The sequence below is a fragment of the Passer domesticus genome, chromosome 5, assembly GCF_036417665.1.
Source record: "Passer domesticus isolate bPasDom1 chromosome 5, bPasDom1.hap1, whole genome shotgun sequence".
NCBI classification, from domain to species: domain Eukaryota; kingdom Metazoa; phylum Chordata; class Aves; order Passeriformes; family Passeridae; genus Passer; species Passer domesticus.
The window spans coordinates 21,747,238-21,764,375 of record NC_087478.1 but is presented as its reverse complement, the minus strand read 5'-3'; the positions used below and the strand labels follow the sequence as shown (position 1 = coordinate 21,764,375).

At 41.6% G+C, this 17,138-nt stretch overlaps 1 protein-coding gene across 4 annotated transcripts in view; it reads right to left on the bottom strand.

Moving 5' to 3' along the window:
• TSPAN12 (tetraspanin 12) overlaps positions 1–14,508 on the bottom strand; it is a 40,823-nt gene extending 26,315 nt beyond the window's left edge. Inside the window, exons 1-4 of one of the 4 annotated variants that reach the window (XM_064422305.1) lie at positions 14,303–14,508; positions 13,829–13,965; positions 2,747–2,829; positions 1,986–2,121 (exon numbers count right to left, since the gene is read on the bottom strand). In XM_064422305.1, the coding sequence (XP_064278375.1) occupies positions 1,986–2,121; positions 2,747–2,829; positions 13,829–13,894 (285 nt within the window). In that variant the 5' untranslated portion in view covers positions 13,895–13,965; positions 14,303–14,508. The remainder of the gene's footprint in view (positions 1–1,985; positions 2,122–2,746; positions 2,830–13,828; positions 13,966–14,302) is intronic. The other 3 variants (XM_064422301.1, XM_064422302.1, XM_064422303.1) reach the window with 3 other exon arrangements.
• Between the last annotated feature and the right edge of the window lie 2,630 nt (positions 14,509–17,138).

Below are 17,138 nucleotides of genomic sequence, written 5' to 3'. Positions count from 1 at the left end.
CTTGCAGTGTAAATAAACTGAAGGTCAAAACTAATTTTAACTTCATTATCTCTTGAAGTAGTAAGGTGGGTTTTTTCAAAGCTTATACCAAAAATAGCTTTTTCTTTCCCCAGATACTATGTGGCACTGATTAACATCATATAGTTACTTTTACCTTTTAATTAATTTAATTAGCATTAAAACTACCACCATTATAAAATAAAGAACATGTTATGAAATAAATCTTATACCCTTAAAGAACCCCTAAGGTTAGTAAGTTTATAATATTTTAATACTTTCACTGTTTTCATGAAACAAAAACATGTACAAAGCCCTTTTAAGATATGTAAGAAAGATCACTTGAGAAATAATTATACTGTATGTAATTACATTAATCCATTACTCTTACACGCCCATAATTAAGCAAATGTCTTAGAACTTGTCTCCATTGATTTCAACATTGTAGTGTTAAGATCTAGTAATAAAAAATACATGACTATTCTGTTACTCTAACATGTTCAGATTTAAATGAGAGTTTTCCCCAGCAATACAGTTTTGAAAGAACAATCTTCACACTGCATACAGGCTGAACAAAATATCCAAAAGGAGAAACAACATTGCCCTCTTGCAACTAAGGAACACTTCCGTTGCAGACATTCAGCTAGAAATATCAAATAAAGCTTTCTTCAACCCTCTCAAATTAAAAAAAAACAATTAATACAAGAGCCCAGTACAGTTTTGCAACTGTTTATTCTGCAGTTAGAATATTTATGTTACAGAAAAGCAAAGGTTCCATAAATCCCAGCCAATTTCTTATGGCATTTTATGGTCATTTTATGCAAAATCTGTGAGGTTTAGGTGTCACATACTTAAGCCTATACAGACCCACAAGAAAAATTCAAGTGAATGCACAGTGTGAGAATCCAACACACAGTGCAGTGAAAAAACAGCAGAAGCCCAACTCTACTTGTATTGGACCCTGGATATTCCCAAGAGCTGAAGGATTCTAGCTGATTCCTCCTGCAATTACAGCAGCCCAGTCTGATAAACCTCTGATAAATCTCATTGCTCCCGCTCTCTTCAACTTACAGAGTGCTTGGAATCCTGGTTATCCTCATATTAAAAAATAGAGTCAAATTCTGCAAAGAGCTACAGCTACACTTTTAAGAAGCATAAAGATACATGAAGTCTTGGATCTCTTGAATTTCAGTACTGCAAACAGTCTAAAAATTTTAACTCTAAACCTTTAAAATTTGTGTGAACTTGATAGGCTTTTGTTGCAGTGGCTTTTTTTTTTTGGTTGACTGTTTCTTTAATTGTCCCCAAATTCACTGACTTCCAGATGAAGAACATGGTGTTTGGCTCCCTTGATCATCAAAGCCACATCACATTTAAACTGTACACAAAGCCTTTTGCAGGAGAGACTACTACATTTCAGCTGCTGTCAGCTCAGTTATATACTCTCCAAATGAAGGAAAAGATGGGTATTTGGAATTTATTTTTAAACTTGCTCATAACCAAATGCAACTGCAAAATTCCACATCCATGTAAGAGAAGACAAAGCTTCTGAACATAATCAGAATTAGCTTTTATCAACTACAAGTGCTGTTACTTTACACATACAGTCAGCAGTGGAGTAATGCAAAGTCTAGGTTAGGTAGCTGTTGCTCAGCTAGGAGTCAAAATAGTAGCATACAGGTTTATTTCAGAATACTCAGACTCACATCCCTATAATTATTAGTACTGGAGAGTTTGAGTTATTTTTCCCTTCAGCAACTCCTCTACTAAATGAAGTGAATTTTTGCAATTGAGACACTGCTTGTCTTTCAGTCACAGCATAATGCAGTCTGGCAATAAACTATTTCCTACTGTGTGCTTTGCAATTACAATTCCTCACCGATACCGTAACTCAACAGGGTAATAAAAAATAATCAGTATTTATCTAGTGCCTGTGGATTAAAACCTTTTTAACACTCCTGAAACAAAACAGAAGTTATGAAACATACCCAGACAAGGAGCAACAGATTTCTTTTCACCGTTCCACAGTATCCCAGCATTCCAACTATGATGAGGAAACAGCAGACTGCAATCATAACTGGGTGGACCACAGGAAAGTAAGTCAAAATGACAGCCTCCTCCACCCTAAAAACCAATCAGAGCAACAATCAAAACAAGCACAAAAAAATGATACAAATGAAAAATATACAGACATTAAGAATAAAATGGTGATTAGCAGATGTGTTTTTTCCAGCACTTTATACATTTCACAAAAATCTCTTCAACATGGTTTTACTGTCAAATGCTGCATTTAGTTACCAAAAACTGCATTGTCCAAAACTTCTCTGGAGCAAAGCTAATCCTCTTGCCCTGCACTTGCACACTATGCAGAACAGTGAGACCCTGTTTTACCACCAGGGCTCATAAGCACTGCTGTAATAAAATTAACAGAATTTCTAAATCTCTGGACTGAATAAAGTATTCAAAACTAAACAGTAATATAATTTGATTACATGTTGTCAATGGGCCAAAAATTGATCCCTGTCAGAAGAAAAAGGCACATGATTGAAACCCTACCTTTCCCCTTTTTCTAATTTCAACTGGTGCCCGAAACTGTGGCAAAAAATGCACCTTCCAATACAACAATGACGAGTTTAACTAAACGATTCTCAATTCCACAAATCCTAATTAAGAAGCTTACCACACAGAATGAGTAACATCTACCCCAATCAGTAACCCACACAGATCAGAAGATTAACGAAAGCTTTACCTTGTTTCTGCAGTTAAAGTGAGAACATTATTCAGGTAGTCCCTCAGCCAAGCAGAAACACCTAATATGCTGATGGACATCAACTAGAAAGAAAACATTAAGTTATTTATCATGTGTTTAATGCAGATTACAAGATCATTAATAATTTAAATAGAGAATCAATCATCACTATCATCTTTCATGCATTCATTTATTTGAACAGTATTTGACAGTATGTTTACTATCCCCAAAACTGTACTTCTATATGCTTAGAATTGGTTTGCTACCCAAGTATGAGGGTGCCAGTGACAATAATCTTTTCCACACAGTGATGCTACTGCTCCTACCACTGCACAACATAGCACAGAAACAACAGGGAGGGCTTACACTGCTGAAATCAGTGACTCTTCAGGGCTCACAAATTACACACATCAGTCTGCATGAAATCATGAAGCCACACCCAGGTACATAGCTAGTGAAGAAAAATCTGATACAACAGTCCTGATACACCGACACCCAAGAGAGGAGATTTATCTTTGGGTTAAATTTAGGACAATATGATTCTCTTGCTCATTCTGACACAGTCACACCATGAACACATCTCAGTTTCCTGAACCATAAAATGAAAATAAAACTAACTGCATTTCAATTATAAACCATATAAAGCATTTGGGTATCTAACATATCAGGAACCTCAGAGGCATAAAGCCACTGCACTTTCACCAGGACTGCCCCCCCAGCAAGTAAATCCCCAAGACTGAGCTAGAATTCCCCACCCAGAATTGTCACCACCTCAGCAGACATGGATTTCTGTCACCTGATGCCAGTATACACTTCAGCACACCAGTAACTTACCAGGAGAAGCTCTGTCCTCTGATTTTCTTGAGAAGCCAAACCAAAACAACACATTTAGAACCTGCCACACTGTGACAGCACCAGCTCTGCTGCTGCTGTACCAGAGGTACTGCTAGAGGACAAGGCACTCTTCACTGACTTTCACAAGGCTACCCAGGCCTGAACCACAGAAGACACAGGACCTCAGAAGCACCACTGTCTTGCTGAGGGAGGGAGTCCTAAGCATGCTGACTTTCCTGAATACTACTGTTTTCATGAACTGTATAGGAGTATGACAGGACACATCAGCATGATACTTACAGTTTCTTAAACCAGTATGAAGTGTTAATCTCCCCTGTTGTCCTCAACATCTAGCTTCTCACATGCCCTCATATTTCCCTGAAGGTGTTTTGAAGATCAAGTAAAGTGGTTCAAACCTAACAGGAAAAGTCCCTCTGTGTCCTTACTGGCTCCTTAGCCTGCAGCATGCCCACAGCAGACTATTTCTGCCTTTAAGATTTCACAGAAGTCCCAGCAGCTGTCCCAGAGCTTCTTCCTGCTTTTCAGATCTATGCACAAAGTACAGGCACTGCCCTGGTTTTGAGTGCTGCCTGCAAGAGCTGGGTGCTTTGCATGCTGCAAGCATGCTCTAGTAGCTAGTGCAGGCTACATATCTAATATATTCACTCCTGTTCTTTATACTCTGTGGGATCTGTTTTGGCTGGTGAAACAGTAACAGTAAAGAACATTTTCTATTGTCTTATTTACAGGAAGCTGCAGGAACAAGGAAAACAAGATGACTGGAATCTCCTCCTAAATAAACTCCTCCCACCTATTACCTAAGAAAGCATCATAGGCAAACACACCACACAAGCAGTCAAAAACATTAGAGAGGTAAAGCAGACTACAAGAAGCCAGCCTACTTTCTTGTTGTCAAAAGGCAATACAAAACATTTTTAACCCTCCACATCTCCATGAAAGGCCTGTTGATACACACAGAAAAGCATTAGCTCACACATCCACTCTGTTTCTGGTAAAATATTTAATATATATTTATGATGTAACCTGATTTGGTTACTTCATTTTGCAACAGTGGTGTTCAGAAGTGAGAAGTCCAGCAAAACACTGCTCAAACAGTGTTCAGAAGTGAGAAGTCCAGCAAAACACTCAGAAACTTTCAGTAAGAGACAGATGGTCCTGCTAGAAGAGCAGTACCATCATTTTTGGAAAAATGATGGCTTTCTAAATAATATTCTTCCTCACATATCAGACTGGTGAACTGCCTGCTCCTTGCTGTCCATTATGCACTCTTAGGCTGCACCAATTTTCTTTCAGGCATCAGCAAGCGGCAACACATTGTACACAGCAGTGAGAGGTGGTGGATTTCGAGGTAGGCTAAACTGCTCTTTAAGCAAAGGTAAGATCTGGCAGCTTACTGAAGCATGTAGGTTACTCACAGACAACAGGGACATCACAGAACAAACAGGGAAAGGCAGAGGGGACAGAAAGGACTTCCTGAAGACCAAAAGTACTGAGAAGAGTCCTGTCACTAAGAGAATCATTCAGTTTGCTAGAAGAAAAGGACTTGCATGCAAAGGCAAATTAGGAAGGACAAGAACTTGCATTTCTGTTTGGTTTGCCTAAATTGAGTTTTCTCTACCTAGATATGTATTTTTGCCCACATAAAATCAAAGGAAAATCTAGGCAGATACATCACCAAGCTAAGGTCAACACATGGCTGTGTGACTTCTACAGAAATGCTCAATGATGACATAAGAAAATGTGACTCCCTCTTCATTTATGAACAGCAACTGGAAGAAAAGGACTGCTTCCTTCACCTAGGAAACACAACCTTCACCAATAATATAACTACATGAACACCATTTCAGTTTGTAAGAACAAACTCTCTATGAAAGGCCTCTTGCATCATTCAGAAAGATTTTAGCCATTTAGATTCTCCCTGGCTATTCTCATTTAGTATGGATAACTAACAATTATTGTTACTATTGTTTCTTGCAGGTGCAAATTCTATGCAAGAACATTCCACCTATAAAGCCTGTGAAAGCCAGGCTACCGCTCAACCACTCACCTACCCTGTGCCTGGCATGTTTTCACCACCATTAACTGCTTCATGTGTTACTGACTTCTGCTACTCTTAAAATGCACGAGAGCTAGGTCAGTATGATTCTGAAAAAATCATTGCCTTACCTTGCTGCTAAACAGATGTTACACACAGATTACCTGTGCAACACTCTCCTGCCAATCGAATTCCTAGTGAGGCACCTTTGGGCACCACATTTTCCAGAAAGTCTGAAGTGAATTATTACTCTGAATGACCTGAAACCTGGAGTGCATTCACAGGCATTAAAGTTAGTAACAGTGTCCATCTGGGGTGGCAGAAAGGCATGGGGCAGAAAGTGAAGGCAAATACTCAAGAGGCTCCTCTTGAAAAAAAGATTATCAAGTACTAGCACCCATCCATCAATCCACTTGCTCACCTGCTCCATAGCCACAAGGGAATCACAGCATGAACACAACACACGTCTGGCCTCCACAGCCTCCTGCTGCCTCAATGTGCTGCCCTGTAAAAGCACTATACATCCTCAAGTGCCAGATGACATCAAGAAAGCTCCAGGCACCCATCACTTCACACCACCTACAGCACATGCAGATCTTCAGCCAACAGCACAAGAAGTCCATCAACACCAGCAGTACAACTGAGTCCAGGCACTCAGTAGGCAGAAAGAGTAACAGCCTCCCCAAAAACCTTGGTGTGCATCCAAACCCACCAGCAAGTATCAGCAAGCACATCACTGCAATTCACTGCCAAGTGATTTTCAAGAAGTCATGGGCAAGAGTAAGGTCCTGATTACAGCTAGTGTTGGTTCATTTGAAAGATGGTAAAGCAGTGGCCCAAAAAACTGGCAGTCACCACTTCAGCCACTGATTTGTATGTATAATACAGTTATATCTGTATGTATAATACAGTTAAAATCTGTATCAAGCAATCAGATGAAAGAACAGAAATTTATGACAAAACTGCTAAGACAATTCTCACTTCAGCAGTAACATCATCGGACGACAGCCAGTCTGCTGTGCTGTAAATATGATATGATAGTATGCAGTAAAATATGTTTATTTGTTGCAGCTGGCTGCAGAAGTCACTATGGGTTTAATTCTGAACTGTCACAGTACATTGTATAGCCATCAACATGACACTGAGGAGTTCATAATGATGCCTACTCTAATACTCTATTTCAAATATATTTTCACACTGATTGAACTTAGGTAATAAATTCTATTTTTATATATGAGCGATATGCACACAGTAATATATTAAATTTTCTAATTCATTTCTAATGCAAAGTTTTTGAAGTTACTAAAGTTTTTTCAGACAACTGAATCAAAATATCCAACAACAGACTTCAGCTATTAGGAGCGATCATTTCCAAGCACAGTTTAAATTGTCTTAGGAACTCTTACGCAAATTAGACGTAAGAGAGGACATAATCAAAATTAAAAACTAAAATCATCTGCAATTCATTAAGTATATCTTTTAAGCCATTATTCTGAAATTTCTACTCCCAGTGTCTCTGAGGCCATACCTAAACTGAAAAATAAATCTATATTTCCAATTAATAAATGAACATGGATTTCTGTCTTTAAGGGAGCAAGTCCATTGTTCTTGCTATATCCACACCTGTGTTCACATTCTTATAATTTTTTTTTTCATTTGAACATTCTAAGACATTCATTTTACTTTTGCTCAAATTTGAGAATATTTTTTACATATTAAATCAGTGGAAAGATTAAAAGTATCTTCCATACCAAAAATCACACGTGATCATTTTTATTCTAACAGATGGGGTGAACATCTTCAGGCCATGCTCTGATACCCATAATGAAACACTGATTAACAGCACTACATAGCAACCTGCTTTGCATGAAAAGGTTTCTGGCTACAAGGAAATGACTTCCAAGATATGACAACATTCATCAAAATATGTCCCATAATTTTAGTTAACAGAAAAAAAAAAAACAAACACCACAAACAAACAAAACCCAAAACACAAACCTTCTGAAAATCTTCCTGTTAAAACTGATTTGGCTAATCTGAGCTATGACTTGGCCTTACCAAGGGACCGAGGGAATACATCACTACAAGGTCATGAGCATGTTGTAATGCTTTTACAGGATTTTCACTATTAGGTTCAATATTCAAATCCATGAACAAACACAGATAACTCAGATCCATGGATAAACACGTACATTTTTTGAGACAGAGGGACATAAGGGTGGGGGTACAACAAGAGGCCTTGTTTTTCTGTATTACCTAGCAAAACCACTTAAATGTTTAGAGAAAGAAAATTTGCCTACAAAAAGGGGAAACCTCCTATTTCCTAAAAATGCACCTTTGATTCTATAGATATTCCAACATTTCATTTTAGCTAAGCTTCGTACAAGGTTATGCCTTGGTCCCCTCCCACATCAGTAAACAGCTGAAGCACGTTCATATTTGCACTTTGAATCTGGGTTTGCTTGCACAGCTGCAACAGTGAGTTAGCAACCTGCTCCACATTTGGCACAGGCTGGAACTCACACACTTTGCAGTAAAGCAACTGCAGGAGCACTGAGAGGCTGCTAAGAATTCACCCTCCTGGGGAACATGAGCCAGTTTTTCAGCAGGTGGCTGTTCAAGGTGCCAGAGGAAGCACAGTAGAAAGAACAAGAGCCCAAGCATGCAAACAAAGCTGAGGTACAATTCCACTGTGTATCAGACCCACATTAACCTCTGGGCTGCACAGCACAAGGGTACATTAAAAGCAAAGAATGATAAAGAAGTGCATGTACTTCTTCAACCCCCTCTCTACAACTACACAGGCACTGCACTTCTTGTTAGGGCATGACTTCTGCCACTTTTTCCTCAAAAGTAACCATCTCACTGCCAAGACATCTTTTGCTTTGGGGAGGAACAGGCATTTGCTGCTCATCACAGGTAATCCAGAACAATGCTCACAGCTCAAGTATCGCAATCCATACCTCACCGTCAAGATTATATGCCTTCACATTTACACAATATACTCTTAATTTTGTTTCTTTAAGAGTTTGCTTTCATTAATGGATAGTAGTCAATCTCAGGGTTGCAGGCAAATTATTTTTAAACCACGCATATATATATATATACACTTAAGAAGAGCATGTGTTTCCTATGATCCACAGGTCTACTCTTTAGCTGTCAGTGGGTCTATACCTAATTTTCCTGCTTTACACATGAAGACACAAAGATTATTAAAATGAACATGCATTCTTATTTAAATCACATATTCCTATAAGAACGCACAAAATTAAACTGTCCCCTACACCTTAAATAGCTACAAGATATTTAAAAATTGTTACTATTCCTAAGAGCCTTGTTTAGAACCTGCCACAAACTCAAGATGATAAAGAATCTTCAGGGTACAGGAGCGTACTGGGCACAGGCTACTGGAGATTCATGAATAATTGGATAGCTACCTTCTACAAAAGGAGATGTGAATGTAAAGAAGGAAAAAATATACAAGTACCTACATGCCAGATGAAGCCTCCCAGTTTGTGGTTTACCAGTATAAACAAATAGCTTGAAATTTTTCCTTCCCTCTCAGCTATGGGCTCAAATCTTGTCAGCACAGGTTTGTGATTCATCCTCCACGTTGATGCAATGAGTTCCATAGTGTTAATTGTGAGTATTACCAAAAAAGTGTCTGTGGTTCATTTCTTTCTGAATGGTAATTAAAAAGCATATTAATGCAATTTCTAACATTTGGGTGGGCTCTGGGTTTGTTTTTCCTTTCCATTAGCACATGAAACCACTCTTTTTCAGGACAGTTTTCCAGAAACTCATCCAGCAATTCACAGCTGATATGCCACTCAGGGTGAGCCATATCACCTACAAAGATACTTGGCATAAAAATTTATATAGAGGCAGAACACAAAGTTGACTTATGGCTGAACTCTACTTTGTTAGGATGTAGTCTAGTAATGTAACAATGTTGTATCAATATTACAGCCAAAAGAAACCAAAAAGTAAGAGATTTCTCAAATAACAGAATTAAAAATAGTTCTGGTCCTTTAAAACTCCTCCTATAGCTTTCTCTGTTGAAAGCATTCCTTTAAAAGGACAGCATATTCCCACAGAAGCCACAGTTATTTTCTTTATACAAAGAATGCTAAGAAAAGCAGGTTTTAATTCCACATGTCTAAACTGCAGTCTCTAAAATCAGAGGATATTAGCCTAAAACACAGTTTACTGTGCTACAGGTACCTGGCCAGGCAGTGTTAATTTCAATGGATATTATCTGCCACTTAAAACACTGACCCAAATTTTTCATTCCAAGTATCTACAAACTCCACCAACAAGTGGAACTCAAAATACAGGAGAAACAACCTCTATGAAGAATCTGGTTTCACAGAAGGCAGGATAGACTAATTGCTTTCTCAAGTCACAACAAACCTAGCACAACACTCATATTCACTTGCTCTGAGTTCTGTTAGTACACATAGGCAAAACTAGACGATTTAAGTGTGCAAAATACTCAAATGGAAAACTAACTGGAAACATGCTCCACTTTCATTCCATGTGATTTTTTTAAAAAACTTTGTTCACAAACACAAGCTTGAGATAGATACAAACAATTTCCACTACCTGCCAGAAGTGTTTATTGGCTGCAATCACACAAGTGAAATTAAATGGTACTGCTGAAAGAAATCTTAAACACTGTTCAACAGAAACAGCATATCCCTAGGCAAAAAAAGCTCACCAGGTGAAGAAAAGTGGCACCATCACTGTCTTGGCTCAAACATCCACTGACACTATTAATCATCAGTTAAGAGATCCTCACCACCTGCGACACAGTCAACTGCAACTTACAACCTTGATTTGTCTGCAGCACTACAGTGCAGTCATCCTCAATTACAAGCAACACAACAGCAGCTGCTCCTGCCTCACATGCTTACCAGGAAAAAAAAAGTTCTTAGTTTTCTCAAGACAGAAAGTCTGTACCAACTTTTCCATGCACTCTTCCTGCCACGTTATACTCGGCTTTTCTTCCAAAAAATTGAGAAATTTGATAAAATTATTCAGTTTCTTTTAGTTGCATCCACTACCACTATCTAGTTAATCTATTTCAACTATTAATAACTTATTTTAAAGAACATACATGCCTAAGCTGCAAAGGAAAGTAGAACAAACCTGGACGTCTCAGAACTACTGCTTTACTTAATCCCCTACTACTGTAAGTAGCGAGGAGGCTGAATTTTCCTTGTATTCAGCACCATTTGCTAGTTCCTGTTCTAGCACAACCCACAGGGGATACTTGTACTCCAGTATCTCCTGTGATATATCTGTGCCATTACTACAGGCTGACCATGTTGTATGACTGAAGGTCTGCCCAGTATAAATGCTTGCACAGGTGGTTTGACTAGGAAAACAACCACAGCAAAATACAGAACGGTGGCAGCACTGCAAAGCATGGCAAAGAGGGATTCTGTGAGGAACAAGTCATACAGTGTTCAAAATGAATAAGGATACTCACCCAGGACTGCTACTGAGCTGGGACAGTATCAGGAGCTTGCCAACCCAGCAAAGCCCCCACCAGAAAGAAAAACCCTGCAGACCCATAAACTACATAAAACATATTTGAAAAGCCATCAAAACGAAATTTCTCCAAGTCCCGACACACACACACTGTCTAGATATAACGAAGACCAGTACTGTCCCTAAGAACAGAAAAATAGGAAGCAATAGGAACACATCTTCCCTCCAGAGCCACTAAGATAGGCTGCTTAGCTAAGCACTAAGTCTTGACCACATAACACCAAATCATGCCTTTTTGGAGGTCTTCTCTTTTATTAGGCTTTCCAGAATTTAATATACTGGAAATAGTAGTGTTACAGAACATACAATCAAGTTGCATCCCTCAGTCTTGCAAATTACACTAAGTGATACCCATTTTTATATATATCTGAGGACTGCAGAAGAATGAAACCAGATGTTAACTGAAGGATTTAGTTTGAAGCGTATTCCTTGTCCAGGGCACTGTCAAAAAAAAAAAAAAAGCAAAAAAAAAAAGACTGAGGATGTCCTGAAACTGCAACTTCCACTGCTATGAAATAGACATCCTGCAGTCAGATGCATGCTTCAGCTGACCATGGCAAAAGCTTCCAGAAGGGTATCATCAGGTCTACGACTAGCGTCACTCAACCAACAATAGTCAGAGCACTGATGATGAATTTATTTCCATCCTGTAAGAAGAAAGGCTTTCTGCAAGTTGCACGTACCAATCCACTCATTTCCACAGAACCAGTGTTTTTCTGGAGCAGTAAAGACAGTACATTTACTGGTCCATTATAAAACATGATGAACCACTACAACAGAGCCTTGGCCTTTCAGCTGATTGCCTATGGATTATTTACAGCTCAGCAGACTTTAGGTCAAAAGTGACAGAAAGCATTGTAACAACACTTCCTGCCTTCTTCCCTCTCATGCACACACAGGTACATCACAGCTCATCAGCTGAGCTCAGTAAAAAAAGTTTCTTTTCAAACAGAGCATACAGCTGTACATTTACAAGCAATACTATGGAAAATCTGTAAGGACAGCAGCAGAGTGACTGATAAAGTTCTCTCACTCCTCTGCTTCCGTAAGCACCAAAACCAACCAACTAATACAGACAGTGGTGTTTTGCAGCCACCATCTGCACCTTCAGTTTTTCAGCAGTATTCATGATCAGACTAGCCATCTGTGTAATCTTAAAGAGCTTCATATGCACTAGTCTATCCTCACCAAACTGGCAATGACAAATGCTGAAGTCCTATCACACATACTGGGACAGCTGCACACAGGACACACTTTGAAGTTTACTTCAGATGTTTTCTTCTAAGAACTTGACAGTCAGACCTTACCAGCCAGTGTCCACTGACTCCTGCACAGTTTTATTCAGGACTTCAAAGGCTTCATGACCCCAGCTTGAACAAAGCAATCCTTTTTGCACAAAAACTACCATTCTGTTCCACATGCTGTTTAAGTGTTCTCTCTCATTCATATTCTGATTTCCACTTAGTTTTCAGTTATCATAGGAATTCCAAAGCCCCTGCCATGGCCAGGCACATTTTCACTAGAATGGGTTACTAAAAGTTTGAAGACTTCCAGGTATTAGGCAGACAAAATTTCTCTAGGCAACCCGTTTCAGTGACTCACTGGTACCACAGTAAGAATTTCTTCCTTTACAATATGTAATGTAAACCTACTCTTTCAGTCTGAAGCTACTCCCCCTTGTCCTGTCACTATGTGCTCTAGTAAATAGCCCTTCTCCATCCTCCTTGTAGGCTCCCTTCAGGTACTGGAAGGCCACAAATAGGTCACCTCAAAGCCTTCTCCCTTCCAGGCTGAAAAATCCCAATCCTCTCTGCCTTTCCTCGCAGAAGAGCTGCTCCACCTCTCTAATGATCTTGGTGGCCCTCCTCAGCACCCACGCCAACAGGTCAATGTCCTTCCTGTGTTGGGGATCCCAGAGCTAGATGCAGATAGAAAAAAAAAATCAAATATAAACTAGGTTTGGTCCCATCCCTGCATCATTCATCAGAAGCCAGCCCTTATGAACCAGGTGTGAGCCCCAGGTGTGTGCTGTCATCCCATTTGCATCCCTTACCATGCACAAATCTCATCTACTCAGGTGAAAGAACTTTCATTTGTTGCAAATGAGTGAGGACTCTGAAAATATCCATCCTGCTGTTTCTTCAAAGCTCCAAAAGTTTAAGAAACAAAAGTTGATCACACCCACTTGTACTGAGAGTGAGAAACCCTGCTGCTATGAATACAGCTTTGACTGAAATCCTCAAAACAAAAGGCCTTGCCTGCCACTTAGGATCTGTCCAATGAATGCACAAAAAAGACTCTGGGCAGACCATTCAAGTACCTTCAAGAGCTTGAAGTTCATCTTGGGTCACAGGATGCTCTGAAACTCACCCACTCAAGAAGCCACCCCTGAATATTCCCCTCTTTACATATTACAGGTACACCAATTCCCACGAGTAGCCCTAATTCAATTTTACTTCCTACTAGTTTCCAAAGGCATTTTTCCCCCAGTAAAATGTACTCCCCTGCGGGAGCTGCCTGGCACGGGGCCAAGGGCACCAGGACGGCACCTCCGGCCCCGGGCCCGGCGCGGCCGTGCCCGCCCTTGGCCTCCGGGACGGCACCTGCCCGCGCCCGGCCCGGCCCGCCGCACTCACCCAGAAGAGCAGGTTGAGGGCGTAGAGCAGGCAGCGCAGGCACTTCACCGAGTCCTCCCTGGCCATGGCGAGCCCCCGCGGGACACAGCCCCATCCTCTCACCACATCCTCCCTCCCGAGGCCGGGCCGCCGGTGCCCTGCAGGGGAAGAGGGGGAGAAGGGTGGGCGAGTCCGCCTTACAGAGGGACGAGCGCGCAGGTGGAGGCGGCGGAGCCGCGCCGAGCCCGGACCGGCCGCGCCCCGCGGAGACCCCCGGCAGCCTCCCTTCCCTTCCCGCCCCGCCCGGAGACAGCGGGGGGCGAGCGGGTCTCCTAAAAATATTAAATGCGGGAGAAGCCGCGGGCTACCCCAGCGGCACAGCGGAGCTGAGCTGAGGGCAGCGGAGGCACGGCCCGGGGACGCCAGCTCCCTCTCCGCTCAGGCTGGACGCGCTGCCCTGGGAGGCTGGGCGGCCGTGGGACAGCGGCCACTTACCGCCGGGACGCCTCCCGCACTCACTTGCTCCGGCGAGGACTCATGGGGCCGGGGCTCGGCAGCGCAGCGCGGAGCCGCGGCGCCCATGCCCTGCGGCGGGCGCGGGGAAAGGTCGGGTCCCGGAGAAGGTCCGGCCCGGCCCGGCCCGGCCCCGCGGCTGCCCCGGCCCCTCCGCCCCGCCCGCAGCGCTCCGCCAGCCCGCGGCGCCCGCGCATGCGCCGCCGCCCGCCCGGTCCTAGCGCCGCCGCCAGCGCCGTCCTGGAGCGGACAGCCCGCGGCGGGAATGGGCAGGGCCGTGCCCACGGTGAGGCCGTGCCCCCGGCGGGAATGGGCAGGGCCGTGCCCCCGGTGAGGCCGTGCCCCCGGCGGGAATGGGCAGGGCCGTGCCCACGGTGAGGCCGTGCCCCCGGTTCCCGGGCAGGGCCGTGCCCCCGGCGGAGCTATGCCTCTGGCACACACGCTTGTGCCCGGCACCCTCGTTGCGGCGGGGCTTGGGAGCTGGTGGCCTTTTTCCCTTCGGGGGAGATGTTAAGCGATGGGCTGACCGGAGTTGAATGACATGAAACCCCCTCCTCTTGTGACACTTTGGCCCAGGGTGGCAAATGCCACACGAAACGCGTTTGCAGTGTTTCACAGACATCTCACGAAGTTCCAGCATCTGCGCCAGAAATGAAACTCTGCCAACATCAGCCCCAAATCTGGTCATTGACAGCCCAGCACCCACTCCCTCTGCTAAACAGCAAAGTTAAAAAAACCAACCCTATTGGAGAGATATTCTAGAAATGCTCAAAATCTGTAGTTATTATTTAGGAAAAATGGCCATTGACTTGCCCTGTAATGTGCATGGAACTTTCAGATGACACAACTGAGCTGAAAAAAGTCATCCTTCTGAAATGCTTTAGTGTGTGTGCATCTGGTGATCAGGGTAGGAATTCTGTAGAATCAGACCTTACAGCTCATCTAGTTCCAGCCCCTCTCAACCTTGCAGCTGACCTAGTTCCAGGACCCTCTGAAAGGTGTTCTGCTCCTCTGCAGCAAGCACCCTTCACCAGGCTGCTCAGAGCTCCATCCAGCCTGGCCTTGAACACCTCCAGGGATGGGACATCCACAGCTGCTCTGGGCAACCTGTTCGAGTGCTTCATCACCTTCACAGTAATGAATTTTTTCCCCAACATCAGTCTAAACCTTCTCTATTTAATTAATACTGATATCTGTATTGTTACAATGTGTGTGTGTATATATATACACTTATTTCAAAACTAAGAATTATATTTAAAATTCAGAGTTACATGCAGATTAGTAACAGATTTTCCATTAATACATATAATGGCGTTGCAGTGCCACCACCACAAAAATTAGAAGAAAATATACTGAAAAATATTTCTTAACTAGAACAGGAAAATACTCTTGAGTTCATGATATATACAGGTTGTTTTAACAACTGGTAGTTAAAGCTGATAAAGAGGAAAAAGGGCATAATGGATAAAATCTAGCTCTTGTAAGGCCAAAGAAAAATCTGTTTCTTGAAGAAACAGTGTCTTTTGTTGAAAAACCACACAAAGTCCAGATATTCAAATGCTTATCACTGAAGCTGCTGGTGGAATCTCAATTCAGTTTTAATTTCACTGTTTGATGCTCTCGTGGTGAACCAGGGCAGAGTCTTCAGGTGTATTTGCTCCTCCTTAAAAGAAAGTTAAATGACCATGGAAGAACATAAAATCCCATGCAACAGGGATTTTATGATAAATTTATATATGTGAAATTTGTAGTAAAGTTGAAAATAGTTAAGTATATTGCAGAAAAGTGGCATGTGAAGATTTTTCCTCCTTGAAATTTGCTAAGCTTTAACTGCTATTTTGATCCTCTGTGAAATCATGAGCCTATCTGGGAAGTGTAGTAGCCACATTTAAAATCTTCAGTGAGTGTTGATAATTCCATACCTAAATAAGGCACATTGAGCTACAACAGATACTGCTAAAAGGTGACATTGTACATTCATTCTGCTGTTTACATACCATTCATTCTTTTTATTACTACAGACTTCACATGAACACAGTCAGTTAGACAGATCTTGAACAGGTATGGTGTTTTCAGTGAATCTATGCCAGTTTACAAAAACAGTGTCAGTTTACAACTGAGCTCCAGCCTTGGCTAAGAACAATCTAATCTGATCTAAACCAACATAAAAATAACTCACATTGTGTTTGTGTTATTAATTCTTCCTGGGAAGAGAACAAATTACTTGAGCAAAATTTTATAAAAAATGCACTGCAAAAATGTTCCGTTATCTTAGGCTCAGTGATTTTTCTTTAAACATGCCTAAAATAGCATACACGAAGTTCTCTTACTCATTTCAGATATTTTTTGGTTTACTGTAAAACTATTCCTAAAGTGTGATAAGGAAATTAAGGGGAAAAAAATCAGTCTCTTAGACATCTTAGACTGTTAAAAATCCTGCTAAAAATGGCACCTCAAGATTTTATGTCTCTAAGTTTTCATTCTTTGAGGTCTTTGGTCATAAGACACTCTCAGAGTATTTTTTTTTTAAATTCTGTTGCAACAACTTCATGACAAATATAAAGAGGGTCCCCTAGTTAGTTAAACAATTTCTCTGTCATTTTGTTGTTAGCTAAATCATTAGCTGTCCAGAAGAGCTTTTGCTCAAAATCTAAAGAAAGCAGGTCCTGTTTATGAATGTCTGCTCTACTCTATAGGGGCAAGAGCAAGGTCTCTTTGGAATACTGCTTTCCACCAGGCTGTCAAACTTTGTGATATTTCCATGATGTCAGCACTGGGAAAGAAATACACAGGCAGTTCCCATACATTTTAAAGAGTA